The sequence below is a fragment of the Carcharhinus amblyrhynchos genome, chromosome 16 (genome assembly GCF_965287045.1).
Source record: "Carcharhinus amblyrhynchos chromosome 16, sCarAmb.v2.hapA, whole genome shotgun sequence".
Lineage (NCBI taxonomy): Eukaryota > Metazoa > Chordata > Chondrichthyes > Carcharhiniformes > Carcharhinidae > Carcharhinus > Carcharhinus amblyrhynchos.
This window is the reverse complement of record NC_137339.1, coordinates 56,084,951-56,098,855: the sequence shown is the minus strand read 5'-3', so window position 1 is coordinate 56,098,855 and position 13,905 is coordinate 56,084,951. Positions and strand designations below refer to the sequence as shown.

Here is a 13,905-nt window from a genome sequence, read left to right as displayed (position 1 = left end):
CAGGGACCATGCAAAGATCTATTGACCTTGGGTAGGATTTTCCAGCTTTGGGGTTTGCAAGGCTGGAAAATTGCGACCTAGAAGCCTATCTGATTCCTTCTATATTCAATGGCTTGGCCTCCACAGCCTTCTGTGTTAGAGAATTCCATGGGTTCATCATCCTACCATCCCTTGACATTAGGATGTCCAGCCTAACTGTTAACTTCTGGTCAAGGAGATTTAGGCTATTCTCCGAGAAGCAGGGGTTGGCATATGCCCACTGGATCTCACCTGCTCCCATGGCAGGTGAGATGCCATGGGAGCATCCCATGGCGACCACATGCTGAGGCCATCACCATATAAATGTCCAGCTGCAGCACTCGATTAACACTCCCTTATCTCCCAGACACCTCCCGGCATCATTCATGGAGTTAACTCTGCATGTTCCACACCCACCCGCTGAGTTCCTATTGGACCCAGCACCTGACACAATCCCACCCCTGCCCACATAGAGTCCCAATCAGGTGGGCCTTTGCCCACCCAGTGTAATATTGTGTTGAAAATGTGATCTTGGACAGGAGCAGGTTCTGGCTGCGTCGAACTCGGGCACATACTGAGGGAGAAATTCAGGCCCAGGTCTTGATTGCCAAGGAATAGTGGCATGGTGGTACAGTGGATAACACTGCTGCCTCACAACACCAGAGACCTGGGTTCAATTCCAGCCTCGGGTCACTGTCTGTGTGGAGTTTTCACATTCTTCCCATGTCTGCGTGGGTTTCCTCCGGGTGCTCCAGTTTCCTCCCACAGTCCAAAGACACGCAAGTTAAGTGGATTGGCCATGCTAAATTGCCTGTTAATGTCAGGGGGACTAGCAGGGCAAATATGTGGTGTTGTGGGAATAGGGCCTGGATGGGATTGTGGTAGGTGCAGACTCGATGGGCCAAGTGGCTTCCTTCTGCACTGTAGGGATTCTATGATGGTAGTTCATAAGGTTGAATATCAACTTGTAATTCCTTCCAACACACAAAAATGGCAGGCAGTAAGAACAAGAGATTCCTGGTCAGAATGTGATGGAGCCTCTACCATCAATGTCCATAGCTCCACGACACAACATGCACATACACGGTGTGAGTTGACATTGCAACTCTTCTCCTTGAGTGGGCCAGTGGCTCAGTTGGCATGGATCAGATTTGTGCCAAGTTCGATCTGGCTGGAGTGGATTTGGGACCTTGTCCTATTTGGAGGTTATGTTGACATGTTTCAGATCTGCCTTGGAGCAGAGAATTGTAGGTAAGAATCCTGTGCGTCTGGTCTGTGTGAATCTTTGGGCTGACATCTAGAAAGTACTCAATATTTCCCCAGGATTTTATACACATACTAAGCTGACCCACCATCATTCCATCGAGTCTGCCCCACGCTCCTCCTTAACCCAAACCCAGCTCCCAGGATTGGCAAGATAAAATAAAAAACTTGGGACCAACAATAACTTGAATTTTTATAGCACCATCAATGTACAAAATGCACGGCCACCAATGGTGGAACAATGAAACTCAAGTTTATGCAAGAGGATTGAAGGACCACAAAGGGTTGTAAGGATGGTGGAGGTTATAGAGAGGAAGAAATAATGTAGAAGTTTCCTGTCCAAGCCTGCAGATAATGGAAAGCAGTCCAGGATATCAATGACTTGAGTCATCCATAAAGACATTTCCCTTCTTCATGAAGTGAACACTGTCCCTGCCAGGAGCAGGTTCATCTCCCTCAGGCTGGTGAACCCACACCCACTACACCAGCCAAATTTTGACACAATACAACATGTTTTTCAGCTATCTGAAATCAATATATTAAAAATCTTGTGACTGTCACCATTTTGATTGTCCTGTTGTGTTTGGCCTGTGGTAAGTAACATTTGATAATGAATAAGTCCATGAGTTTTAAAATTGTACTGACCTTTCAATCCTGGTGGCACTACATGCCTGTACGTTCCTGCATTTCATTTGAGGTTCTTTATTTATAACCTTTACATGTTGCTGTCCTTATTTCTATTTCTTTGTCCTTGCTGGATACTCAGCCTTAGCTTTTCCTGCACTCCCTTTGCTGCTCTCCATGGCAAACCTATTATGTTATCAATTAATACTCTGTGTCCCACAGCAGTCCCAGTCATCTCTTGGCCCCAGGGCAGTTGTGAGTCAACCATATTGCTATGTCCCTGAAGATACATGTAGGCCAGACCAGGTAAGGATGGCAGATTTCCTTCCCTAAAGGGCTTAGTAAACCAGATGGGTTTTCCGACAATCAAAAATAATTTCATGGACATCAATAGATTTCTTGATTCCAGATACTTTTTATTGAATTCAAATTTCACATCTGTCAGGGCAGGATTCGAACACAGGTCCCTAGAACATTTAGTTTGAGTTTCTGGATTAATAGTCTAGCAATAATACCACTTAGCCATTGACTCCCCTCTGGCTGGAGAGTAATCTATCTGTCACAAATTAGTTGTAACTCGGTTACCTGTCTCTGCTGCTGTCAGGAATTCCATTCCACTGCCATCACCACCTCCACCATCCATCATTCTAACTGTCTTACCTTCCTGGACCCTCCTGTACGTGGGTCCAGTCATTCATTTCTCCACCTCACACGTCCCCCTTATCAATCCCACCAATTCATCATTTTGCCAGTCTCAAGGGTCCACCAGTCTGCCAGTTTACCAGTCTGCCAGATACCAGTCCAACTAGCTCACCAGTCTGCCAGTCTAACATTCTAAGACCATTTCCATTGATCCATCGGTAGACTGTACCAACAGCACACCAGTCCACCCATCCCACCAATCAGTAATCAATTACAAAGAACAAAGAAAATTACACACAGGAACAGGCCCTTCGGTCCCCCAAGCCTGCACCGAACATGCTGCCCGACTCAACTAAAACCCCCTACCCTTCCGGGGACCACATCCCCATCCTATTCATGTATTTGTCAAGACAGTGTAACAGTGACAATCAGTGACCACACCCTTAAAGTATAACTCTTGTTCTATTTTCTTTGTTTGCTGCTCTGATGAAGAGTCATTCAGACTCAAACATTAGCGTTTTTCTCTTCCACAGATGCTGTCAGACCTGCTGAGATTTTCCAGCATTTTCTGTTCTTCTGTGATCAGCCTTCATTGCCTGGCAGCACAAGTTGCACATCAAAAAGGCAGCATTGCAAAGTTCAACTGCCTGGGTAAGAGTGACCCCTAAGGTTAAAAGTTAACCTTTCCAATACTTAATGGTGGTGTGTGATTTATTTTACAGTAGCACTCTCACCTAAAGGAGAGCAGGTCAAATCAGTTAAGACTGTGGAAGCTGGCATCCTTTCCTGTTTGTTGAGAAGGTCAATCACCTATCCTGTGGGAGATCTGAAGCAAAAGCCTTCAGAGGCCTGGTGTCAAGCAACTGCCATATTATCTACAACTCACCTGAGAGTGGCTATTCACCTCATCAAAAATCGACTGCCTTCTGGTGTCAGAATTAAATGCCTTCTTGATGGAAAACCCTTTAATCTCAGTCACCTCCATGCCAAAACTTATTTGAGGAAAATCTCCTGCAAACTCAACTTCAATGGACTGCACACTGTTTCTGAATGGTTAGAAGTGGTCTCTGCCACAGCTCCTGTTTCTCAACTTTCAAACAGTTAGCATTCTGGGGGAGGACAAGGAAATACTTCAAAAACACCCTGAAGCTCTGTGTGGTGGTGTTGACCTTAATGACTGGAAGGAGCTTGCTACTGATGCTGAGAACTTGTCCATCCACCTGCCTCATGCTTTGAGTCACAATCTCTTAATGATGAGGCGGAGCAGCAGCAGAGTAGGAAAGAAAAGGAGGAAAATTCTACACTCTGGATTCCACTACCTCCTGTAATTTCACGCCCATTCAATGGGTTGAAAGTCAGCTTGTTCGGTCACATGAAGACCTCATGACCCAGGGTAGACATCATCTTCCAATTGAGGGACATCTGTCGACAGTGACAGTAAGTAATCAATTACTGTTTAACACGGTAATCAAGTCCCACCAATTCACCTTCACCACCGTTCAAACTTGACTGCGTTGAAAACATTTGACAGTTTAAAACTGAGTTTACGTAAGAACATAAGAAATAGGAGCAGGAGTAGGCCATCTAGCCCTTCGAACCTGCCCCGCCATTCAATAAGATCACGGCTGATCTGTCGTGGCTCAGTTCCACATTCCCGCCCTCTCCCCATAACCCTTAATCCCCTCGCTTATCAAAAACCCATCAACCCGCGTCTTAAAAATATTTAGCGAGGCAGCCTCCACCACTTCAACGGGCAGAGAATTCCAGAGATTCACCACCCTTTGAGTGAAGAAGTTCCTCCTCAACTCCATTCTAAACCGCCCCCCCTTTATCTTGAGGCTGTGCCCCCTCGTCCTACTGTCCTTTCTGAACGGAAAGAGTCTCTCCACCTCTATCCTATCCATCCCATTCGTCATCTTATGCGTCTCAATGAGATCTCCCCTCATTCTTCTAAACTCTAACGAGTACAAGCCTAGTTTATTCAGCCTCTCCTCATAGCTCAACCCCCTCAACTCCGGCATCAGCCTAGTGAACCTCCTCTGCACTCCCTCCAAGGCCAAAATATCCTTGCGTAAGTGCGGCGACCAAAACTGCACACAGTATTCCAGCTGCGGCCTCACCAATGCCCTATACAGCCGCAGCAAGACCTCCCTACTTTTATATTCAATCCCCCTTGCTATGAAGGCCAGCATCCCATTTGCCTTCCTGACCACCTGCTGCATCTGCAGGCTGGGTTTTTGTGACTCATGCACAAGGACCCCGAGGTTCCTCTGCACCGTCACCTGCTGCAGTTTTTCGCCACGTAAGTAACAGTCCTTCCTACCATTATTCCTACCAAAGTGGACCACCTCGCACTTGCCAACATTAAATTCCATTTGCCAGTTCCTGGCCCATTCGCCCAGCCTATCTAGATCCTTCTGCAGACTCTCCACACCCTCCGCGCAATTTGCCGTTCCACCAATCTTGCTGTCATCAGCAAATTTTGACGCCATACACTCGGTTCCCTTCTCCAGATCATCTATATAAATGGTAAATAGCTGAGGCCCCAGCACCGACCCCTGGGGCACTCCACTAGTCACCAACCGCCAATCCGAATAGCACCCATTGACCCCCACTCTCTGCCTCCTATTTGACAGCCAATCCTCTATCCACGCTAACACCCTACCCCCAACTCCATGCCACCTTACCTTCTGCAATAACCTCTTGTGAGGTACCTTGTCAAACGCCTTCTAAAAATCAAGAAAGACCACATCCACCGGCTCTCCTCTATCCACCGCCCTAGACACATCCTCATAGAACTCCAATAAATTTGTCAGACACGACTTCCCCTTAACGAAACCGTGCTGCGTCAGCTCTATCAAGCAATTCCCCTCAAGATGCCTTGTCATTTCCTCCTTGATGACGGATTCTAACATTTTACCTACAACAGATGTTAAACTAACCGGCCTATAATTCCCCGCCTTTTGCCTGCCACCCTTCTTAAACAACAACGTAACATTAGCCGTTTTCCAATCTTCCGGCACTTCCCCAGAATCCAGCGACGTTTGGAAAATAACCACCAAGGCATCCACAATCACCTCTGCCATTTCTTTCAGAACCCTTGGATGCATTCCATCCGGTCCTGGGGACTTGTCCACAATCAGTCCCTCCAGTCTGTTGAGCACCGCCTCTCTAGTAACAATAATGTCATTGAGACCCTCCTCCTGTCCTACCATCTTTCCATCACTAACACCCGGCAAATTATTCACGTCCTCCTCCGTGAAGACCGAAACAAAAAAGTTATTCAAAGCCTCAGCCATTTCCCCATCCCCTACCACTAAGTCCCCCCTCTCATCCTCTAAGGGTCCAACGTTCACCCTAGCCAGCCTCTTCCTTCTTATATATTTATAAAAACTCTTGCTATCCTTTTTTATATTAAGCGCTAGCCCAGCTTCATAGTTTATCCTACCCTTCTTTATCAACTTCTTTGTCAATCTTTGTTGACTTTTAAACCTCTCCCAATCCTCTTCTCGCCCACTACTCTTAGCTACTCTAAACGACTCCGCTTTTAATTTAACACTTTCCTTCACCTCCTTCGTAATCCACGGCTTATTACCTCTCCTCCTACAGTCCTTTTTAACCATCGGAATAAATTTCTGCTGAGCACCAAGAAAGATCTCCTTAAAGATCTTCCACTGCTCCTCAGCAGACCTACCTTCCAACGCGCTCCCCCAGTCAACATTCGCCAATTCTTCTCTCATCCTTCCGTACTCCCCTCTGTTCAAACAAAGGACGCGTGTCCGGGAACCCACTTTCTCCTCCTCCATCTGCACCAGAAACTCCACCATACAATGATCACTCTCCCCAAGAGGATCCTTCACCACAAGGTCCCTAATTCTACCCGCCTCGTTACATAACACCAGAATTGCTGACATTTACCTGAGTAATTGCAGTCTCATTCAGAGATATTTGACAATTCATTTCCGTTTAACTCTGTCTTGTGTTGGGCATCTCTATGGCTACAACGACAGTGTTACATTTCCGAAAGCCCATAGTAAATTATTGAAAAATATAAACATTCGCACAGAAGCTACATACTTTCTGATGGACAAAGTGGATTACTGAACGCCGCCCACCCACCAACCGCACCCCCCCCTCCCGCACCCCCCGCCCCCCCGTGGAGGGCAGAATCTTTACACTAGTCCTGATAGTTACCAAGTGAGGCATTGTTTCAGTCGAGTGACATTGTCATTATCTTTATTAAAGAGTAAGTAATACAGTTGGCCATTAGAAGAGATATACGAGTAAACAGGAGCACGATGTGCCATTATGTATGATTAACACACACGGAAACACTATGGATTATTACAACACTAAATACACTTAGAATGGCTTTCTATACAACCAATATTTGGAATAACTTATCCAGAAACATTACAGAATTATCTATTGGTGTTGTACCACCAGCACTATTAAGAATGTGGTTTATTCTACTTGTACACAGCATAGAATCATAGAATCTTTACAATGCAGAAGGAGGCCACCTGGGCCATTGAGGCTACGCCAACCACAATCCCATCCAGGCTCCATCCCCGAATCTCACCCATCCACCCTGCTAGTCCTCCTGACACAAAGAAGCAATTTAGCCTCGCCAATCAAACTAACCTGCACATCGTTGGACTATGGGAGGAAAGCAGAGCACCCGGAGGAAACCCACACAGACATGGGAAGAAGATGCAAATTCCACACAGACAGAAACCCAAGCTGGGAATCGAACCCAGGTCCCTGGCACTGTGAGGCAGCAGTGCCATCTCAGTTACATTAACTCATCGGATTGACACCATTACATGCCACTCATGGTCAAGTAAGGCCTGAAATGGCTTCCTAATGGCTTTTGGTCTTTGGGTCAATGAAAGTCTCTGCTTTTGTTTTGACTGTTATGTCCTAAATGAAATGAATTTGATTGGGGTCACCCTTGCCTCTGGTGCTTAAGCTAGAGCGAAGCTGGCAACTTCAGTGGGAGAGGGCAGATTATGACTGGTGTGGGGCATGGAACAATGCGACACTGAACTTGGGGCTGACACACACAGGCTGGGATTGTGTAGAGATGTTCAATCATGGAGCCCAAAATCTGACATCCTTCATTTTGACAAGTGCAAAATGACAAAATGATAGTGTCCAAATAAAGAAAAATCCAAAAAGGAAGAAATAATTATCAAGGGAGACGTTTCACCTAAACAATGTTCTGGTTATTCCGAATCACTTCTGTTTATGTCCTAAGTTCAATTCTGGCCTTGGGTGACTGTGTGGAGTTTGCATCTTCTCCCCATGCCTGCGTAGGTTTCCTCTGGGTGCTCCAGTTTCCCCCCACAGTCCAAAGATGTGCAGGTTAGGTAGATTGGCCATGCTAAATTGCCCCTTAATGTCCAAAGATGTGTAGTTGGATGGATTACCATAGGAAGTGTGTGGAGTACAGGGCTGGGGGAAGAGGGCCTGGGTAAGATACTCTGTCACAGAGTAGGCCAAATGCCATCCTTCTGCACTGTAGGGATTCTATGATTCTATGTTTTGACAGAAGACTGAGATTCACTAGGAATTTCAGACTCTATTTTCATAAGCAAACTTCACACTAGAGTTATCAACAAGGTTCACACCATCATCTAACAGGACAGAAGGAAAGAGATTCATTATTGTATAGGCAGCTGCATAGGTTAGGAGATTTCAGAAGCAGATGAATGAGGCAAGCTCCCAATGGAGTTATTCCTCACCAACAATAATACGTCAATGCAGAAATATCTTCAGGGCCATAGAATGGGAACAAGCTCCATTAATCATACAAACCTTGTGTGCTGTGAAGGCCACTGTTCTAATGAATGGGTGGACTAATTTCTCAATATCCAGTATCCGACATGGGATTGAATCATTGAACAAGCAGACTGAAGGTGATAATGTGCTGAAGTAGGACACCAAGAGTGTGTTGCTTGTATCACCTACAGAGTGAGTGTTTCTGTAGAGTCTTTGGATGTGAACTCTTATGCAATTGATTTAACACAGAGCTACAGAAGTCACATAAAGATGTGATTCCATACTGAATGAGAGCTATAGCCCAATATTTGGCCTACATCACCCTGCTACTGTAACAACCCTTACGTGAGGATGTAATGGAATTCCTACACTGTCACCCAGCCATGGACCCATACCTGGAGGTGTGCCCAAGGTTTTGAGGTTGTCTTAAGATTTTAGCTGATAGTACAGTGTTAAGTGACAACAGCCCATCAATTTACTAGTACAGAACTTCACTAGAAAAAAGTAACAATAAATGATCACTTGTTTACACTTGCACGACCATTCTGTCCTCTAGTGTGCAACAAAGGCTTGAACTGTTTGTCTCTGCACTCTGCCAAGGCGAGGGACAATCATCCCAAGACAAAGTGAACAGATCTACATAGCCAGTGTTAGGTTAATAAAATTCAGGAATAGTGACTAAACAATAATACTGCTGAGGACCTTTATACTCTGTGTGGAGATTTCCATTCTTCACAGTATGGTCACTAGTTGCTGATAGTTGTGTTGGTTGGAGGGTGTGGCTTATTATTCATATAGATAACCTCACGCAAGCCTTTGTAAAAATGTAAATCTGCTCCAACTGACAGATAACCCTGAGAATTACAAAGAATAGTTAGTCTCCATATCAAACTAAATCAAAAAATGTTTAAAAATCAAAAACAACTCCAACTCACCCAGTTTGGATATTAAATGGAAGTAAGTGGTGCGGTGGGTGACTAACCAGCTTTCCTGAGGCCAGTTTCTTTTTATTATTTATTTATGGGACATGGGCATTTCTGGCTGGCCAGCGTTTATTGCCCTCCCCGAGTTGCCTTTGTTCAGCGGGGTCAACCACATTGCTGTGGTTCTGGAGTCATATGTAGGCCAGACCAGGTAAGGATGGCAGATTTCCTTCCCTAAAGGACATTAGTGAACTAGATGGGTTTTTCCAACAATGGTTCCATGGTCATCAATAGATTCATAATTCCAGATTTTTTTTATTGAATACAAATTCCACCATCTGCCGTGGTGGGATTCGAACCCGGCTCCCCAGACTATTAGCTGAGTGTTCAGATTAATAGTCTAGTGGTAATACCACCAGGCCATCGCCTCCCATGTGATTTCATTATTATTATAAAGTTGTGTGCCTTACATGTTAGCACTGTTTTAAATAGTTCTCAGGAACACAGAAACTGAAAGGATGCTGGGACATTCAGATGGATGAGGTCACTGCCTTTCCAACTCATCTTGAAGGTCAGGAGGAGCGCTTATCTGTAAGCTGACCCATAATTCACTCCCGTCACATCAGACCCTTTCTCTAATGTCCATCCCTCCCCCTAGTCTGCCCTGGATGTTGACAGCTCCTTATGCCTGCTGACCCCACACATCCACAGCCTCCGCCAACCACCCAACCCTGCTTTATAAATAATTAGCTTATTAAAAGTGTTAAAGTCAATGGAATCACAGCAAATGCCCATTTCTGGGACACTGAGACTTCACAGGGTTTTTGGAATCACAGCCTTGCACTGTTACATTCAGAGGACCTGAGGCTACAGTGTGATGGAGGTACATTCATTCATGTGATGTGGGCATTGCTCACTGGGCCACTATTTATTGCCCATCACTAAGGGAAATTAAGTGTCAATCACTTTGCTGTGGCTTTGAAGTCATATCTATGTGAGATTAGGTAAGGACAACAGATTTCCTTCCCTAAAGGACATTAGTGAACTAGATGGGTTTTTCCAACAATCGACAATGGCTTCATGGCTGTCATTACCAGACACCCAGATTCAATTCTGTCTCAGGTAACTGTCTATGTGAAGTTTGCACATTTCCCTGTGTCTGCATGGGTTTCCTCTGGGTACTCTGATTCCCTCCCACAGTCCAAAGATGTATGGGTTAGGTTGGTTGCCTATGCTAAATTGACCCTAGTGTCAAGGGATTAGCAGGGTAAATATATGGGGTTATGGAAATAGGGCCTGGATGGGATTGTGGTCAGTGCAGACTCAATGAGCTGACTGGCCTCCTTCTGCACTGTAGGGATTCTATGGATTACATTTTTATTGAATTCAAATACCACCATCTGTCATGGTGGGATTTGAACCCGGGTCCCCAGATAATTACCCTGCATCTCTGGATTACTAACCCAATGACAATACCACTGTGCCACACTCTGTCCATATAGCATCATTACTGAAGATGACGTGGAGCACTTGTGTTTCTTACCACAAGTGGGAGAAGTACACTGGTATGACTTTTAACACAGCAGGTACATTGTGTAGGATTGATGTTTTTCATGTAACATGCATGAAGTACGAAGGCTAACATATGGTAATATGTATGAAGCACCACACGGGTAATATATTGTACAGTGGTGTATATAGTGTAACCAAGATCATGTTGTTTTAGGTCTAAGGTTAAAACTGTTCCATATCAGACCCGGTAACAGATTAATATAGATAATCAGCAGTGTCACAGCATTACCCACCATGTGGTTCCTCATAGTCTCATTGATGAAATCAATTCCTTCTGGGAGTGGAATCTGCACTCCTTCCAGAGTCCGCTCTAAATAGAGAATAAAAAAGGGACAGACAAGTGAAATTTGCTTTTTAATATTTACAGGTTCCTTCCTTGGATTGGGACCATCTAAACTGCTCTCCCAGAAATCTGGCACAGACACAATGGCCTGTTCATGTTGTAACATTACCTGATTCTTTGATTCTACTCTATAAGGGCGTTGGGTCTTCCAATACTCAATCACAGAATATAACATACTAGTTTGTATGCACAGTTCACTGATGGCAGTGTTATTCTGAAAATGCCTGAGTGTGCCTAGGAGCAGTCTCTCAGAGTGGGAAAGGACAGGCCTGAATTCTGCTGAATTAGCTGGAGGAGAGCATCAGTTAGTACTAGTGGGTCTCCTGCTGAGTTGCTGCCCAGTGATTTCCCACTGGAGCAGGCAAGGCCTCAAACAGGCTGCTGCCGCTTGTCCTCATTTCACATCTTTAAGCTGCCAATTATTGACCACTTAAGGGCCATTTCCTACCCAGCCTCCACCAAAAACCTCCCTTCTAGCTTTGGGCCCTCTCTTCTCATCTGGTCTCTCCTCTACAATCCCAATCCCAATCCCCCACCGTCCACCCCCGAAGGCTTTCCCTCCCTTCCTCACACTGAACATTTACCTTCCCATGCACTGCCAGGACTCAGACTCTGTCGATGTCATAAACATCCACTGCAGTTCCTGTCTCTGCAGAACCCAATTCTCTAAGGCAGGGATCCAGCTCCCTAAGGCAGGCATCCTGCAACCTAAGGACAGGATCCTGCAATCTAAGGACGGGATCCAGCTCTCTAAGGGAGGGATGCAGTCTCTAAGTCAGGGATCCAGTTCCCTAAGGCAGCGGTCCATCTTCCAAAGTGATAGATGCAACTCTAAGGCAGGAATCCAGCCCTCTAAGGCAGGGATCCAACTCTCGAAGTCAGGGATCCACCTCAAATGGCAAGAATCTATCTCTCTAAGGCAGGGATCCGTCTCTCTAAGGACGGGGCCCAGCACTCTTAAGGCAGAGATCCAGCTCTCTAAGGCAACGATCCAGCTCGCTAAAGCAGTGATCCATCTTTCTCAGGCAGGATCCAGCTCTCTAAGGCAGGACCTCCTCCTGACCGAGGGCAGAATTTCCATCTGTAGCCAATTAACTCTTATTGAGGGCGTGGAATGGCTGTGAGACTGTGAGACTAGCAGTCTCGGTGGGAGGGGGGGGTGGGGGGGGAGTGGTGGTGGTGGTGTTTGTTGTATTCCCCCCCCCCACCCACTCTTTGGATAGCAGGACAGGAAACGTCAGCATCTGAAACATCCTGAACAGAGAGATTTTCTGTTGTGATTATTATTCACTGAATTCCTGCAACATGTGCACTGGGGAAAGAATGTTGAAATCAGCTCTGATGACTCTGTTGTTGAATATTCAATCATCTTTGCCTTGTATTAACAATGTCCACATGCTTAAGGATTGGAGGATTAGCTACTCTCGGGAGAGTGTACTTTGCTATCAGCAGTGGAGGGAACAGAGTGTGTATCACCAGGTCACACAGCAGTGAAGGGAAGCCAACCTGTTTATCCACTTTCACTGCCAATCAGCACTCCTCCAGGTTAAGGTCTGGACCTCATACAAGTGTAAGATGCACTGAAAGATTCTGAAAAAGATATCAGTAGTCTGTATGGTTCACATAGCCTGGCAACGCACCTTCATTTCATCATCTACCTTGTCCAACTGATAGAGATGTCAAGCGTGTAAGGTATCATATTTCATTATATTTCATCTCCAGTTAACGATAGCGCCATCACTGCTAACCTGCACTGTGACAAATATATGACTGAGACTATGACACTTACCATTGATGATTGGCATGACGGTGAATTGCAGAAGAGCCTTCATTGGCGTTTGAAGAGGGATTAGCTGAAAGATTAGAGGAAGCAGTGAAGTCTTGGTAAAGCACTGTTCCTTGCTGCTGTTCTGTACAGCAATGTCGAAGATATCAGTGCTCAAGGTAGTCAATTACTTCCTAACAGCACCAAAATAAAGCTCAGGGCCATGAGTCAGTCTGTCAGTTTCTGTCTGTCGTCTTATTTGAGCAATGCCTTTGACATGCAGTAACCGGCTCAGCAAAACTCCTCGCTCGCCCTGATTCTCACCTCAAAACCTCCTCTCAGCTTTTCCCAATGCAAGTGTCTTTTTATCTGTCCTTTTAGTATCGACAGCACAGGGTGAAGTACAGAGACAAACTGAACCATCGCAAGTGGGACCAACTACCTGGACTTGAAACCGAGGCTTTATCATAAATGTAGTGTAAAATAGTGAAACAATGATTTGTTAGGGAAATGTGCCCGTTTATACAGGATAAAAATGACATCCCTACTAACAAAGGCAGAATATCTTTATTGTGGACTGGGCAGCTATGTTTGCATCAGTAATCAATTGATTCTGAGTGGAGATCTAGCTCACAGACCAGTTTCTGGATCTCACACTAGCTTAACAGGATGTCTGGGATCATTTATTTCCTGGATTTCTTTTTTGTTATGTGGCTCCCCCTACCTCACAGATGTATAGCCGCATTGCGATATGTGCAATTGCAGATGATGACCCCAGCCTTTGCAGAAATTTGGCTTGTCAGCAACAACTCTTACCAACTTTTACAGATGCACCATAGAAAGCATTCTTTCTGGTTGTATCACAGTTTGGTATGGCTCCTGCTATGCCCAAAATCGCAAGAAACTATAAAAGGTTGTGAAGATAGCTCAATCCATCAGGCAAACCAATGTCCCATCCAGAAGAAGTAGCC

The 13,905-nt window shown here is 45.3% G+C and overlaps 1 protein-coding gene across 5 annotated transcripts in view; it reads right to left on the bottom strand.

Annotated features, from left to right (window-relative positions):
* Window positions 1-6,761: 6,761 nt before the first annotated feature.
* The window catches only part of pltp (phospholipid transfer protein), a 114,167-nt gene continuing 107,023 nt past the window's right edge, over window positions 6,762-13,905 (bottom strand). For all 5 annotated transcript variants that reach the window (XM_080205111.1, XM_080205110.1, XM_080205108.1 and 2 more), the window contains exons 14-16: window positions 12,959-13,022; window positions 11,060-11,136; window positions 6,762-9,185 (exon numbers count right to left, since the gene is read on the bottom strand). In XM_080205111.1, the coding sequence (XP_080061237.1) occupies window positions 9,078-9,185; window positions 11,060-11,136; window positions 12,959-13,022 (249 nt within the window). In that variant the 3' untranslated portion in view covers window positions 6,762-9,077. The remainder of the gene's footprint in view (window positions 9,186-11,059; window positions 11,137-12,958; window positions 13,023-13,905) is intronic.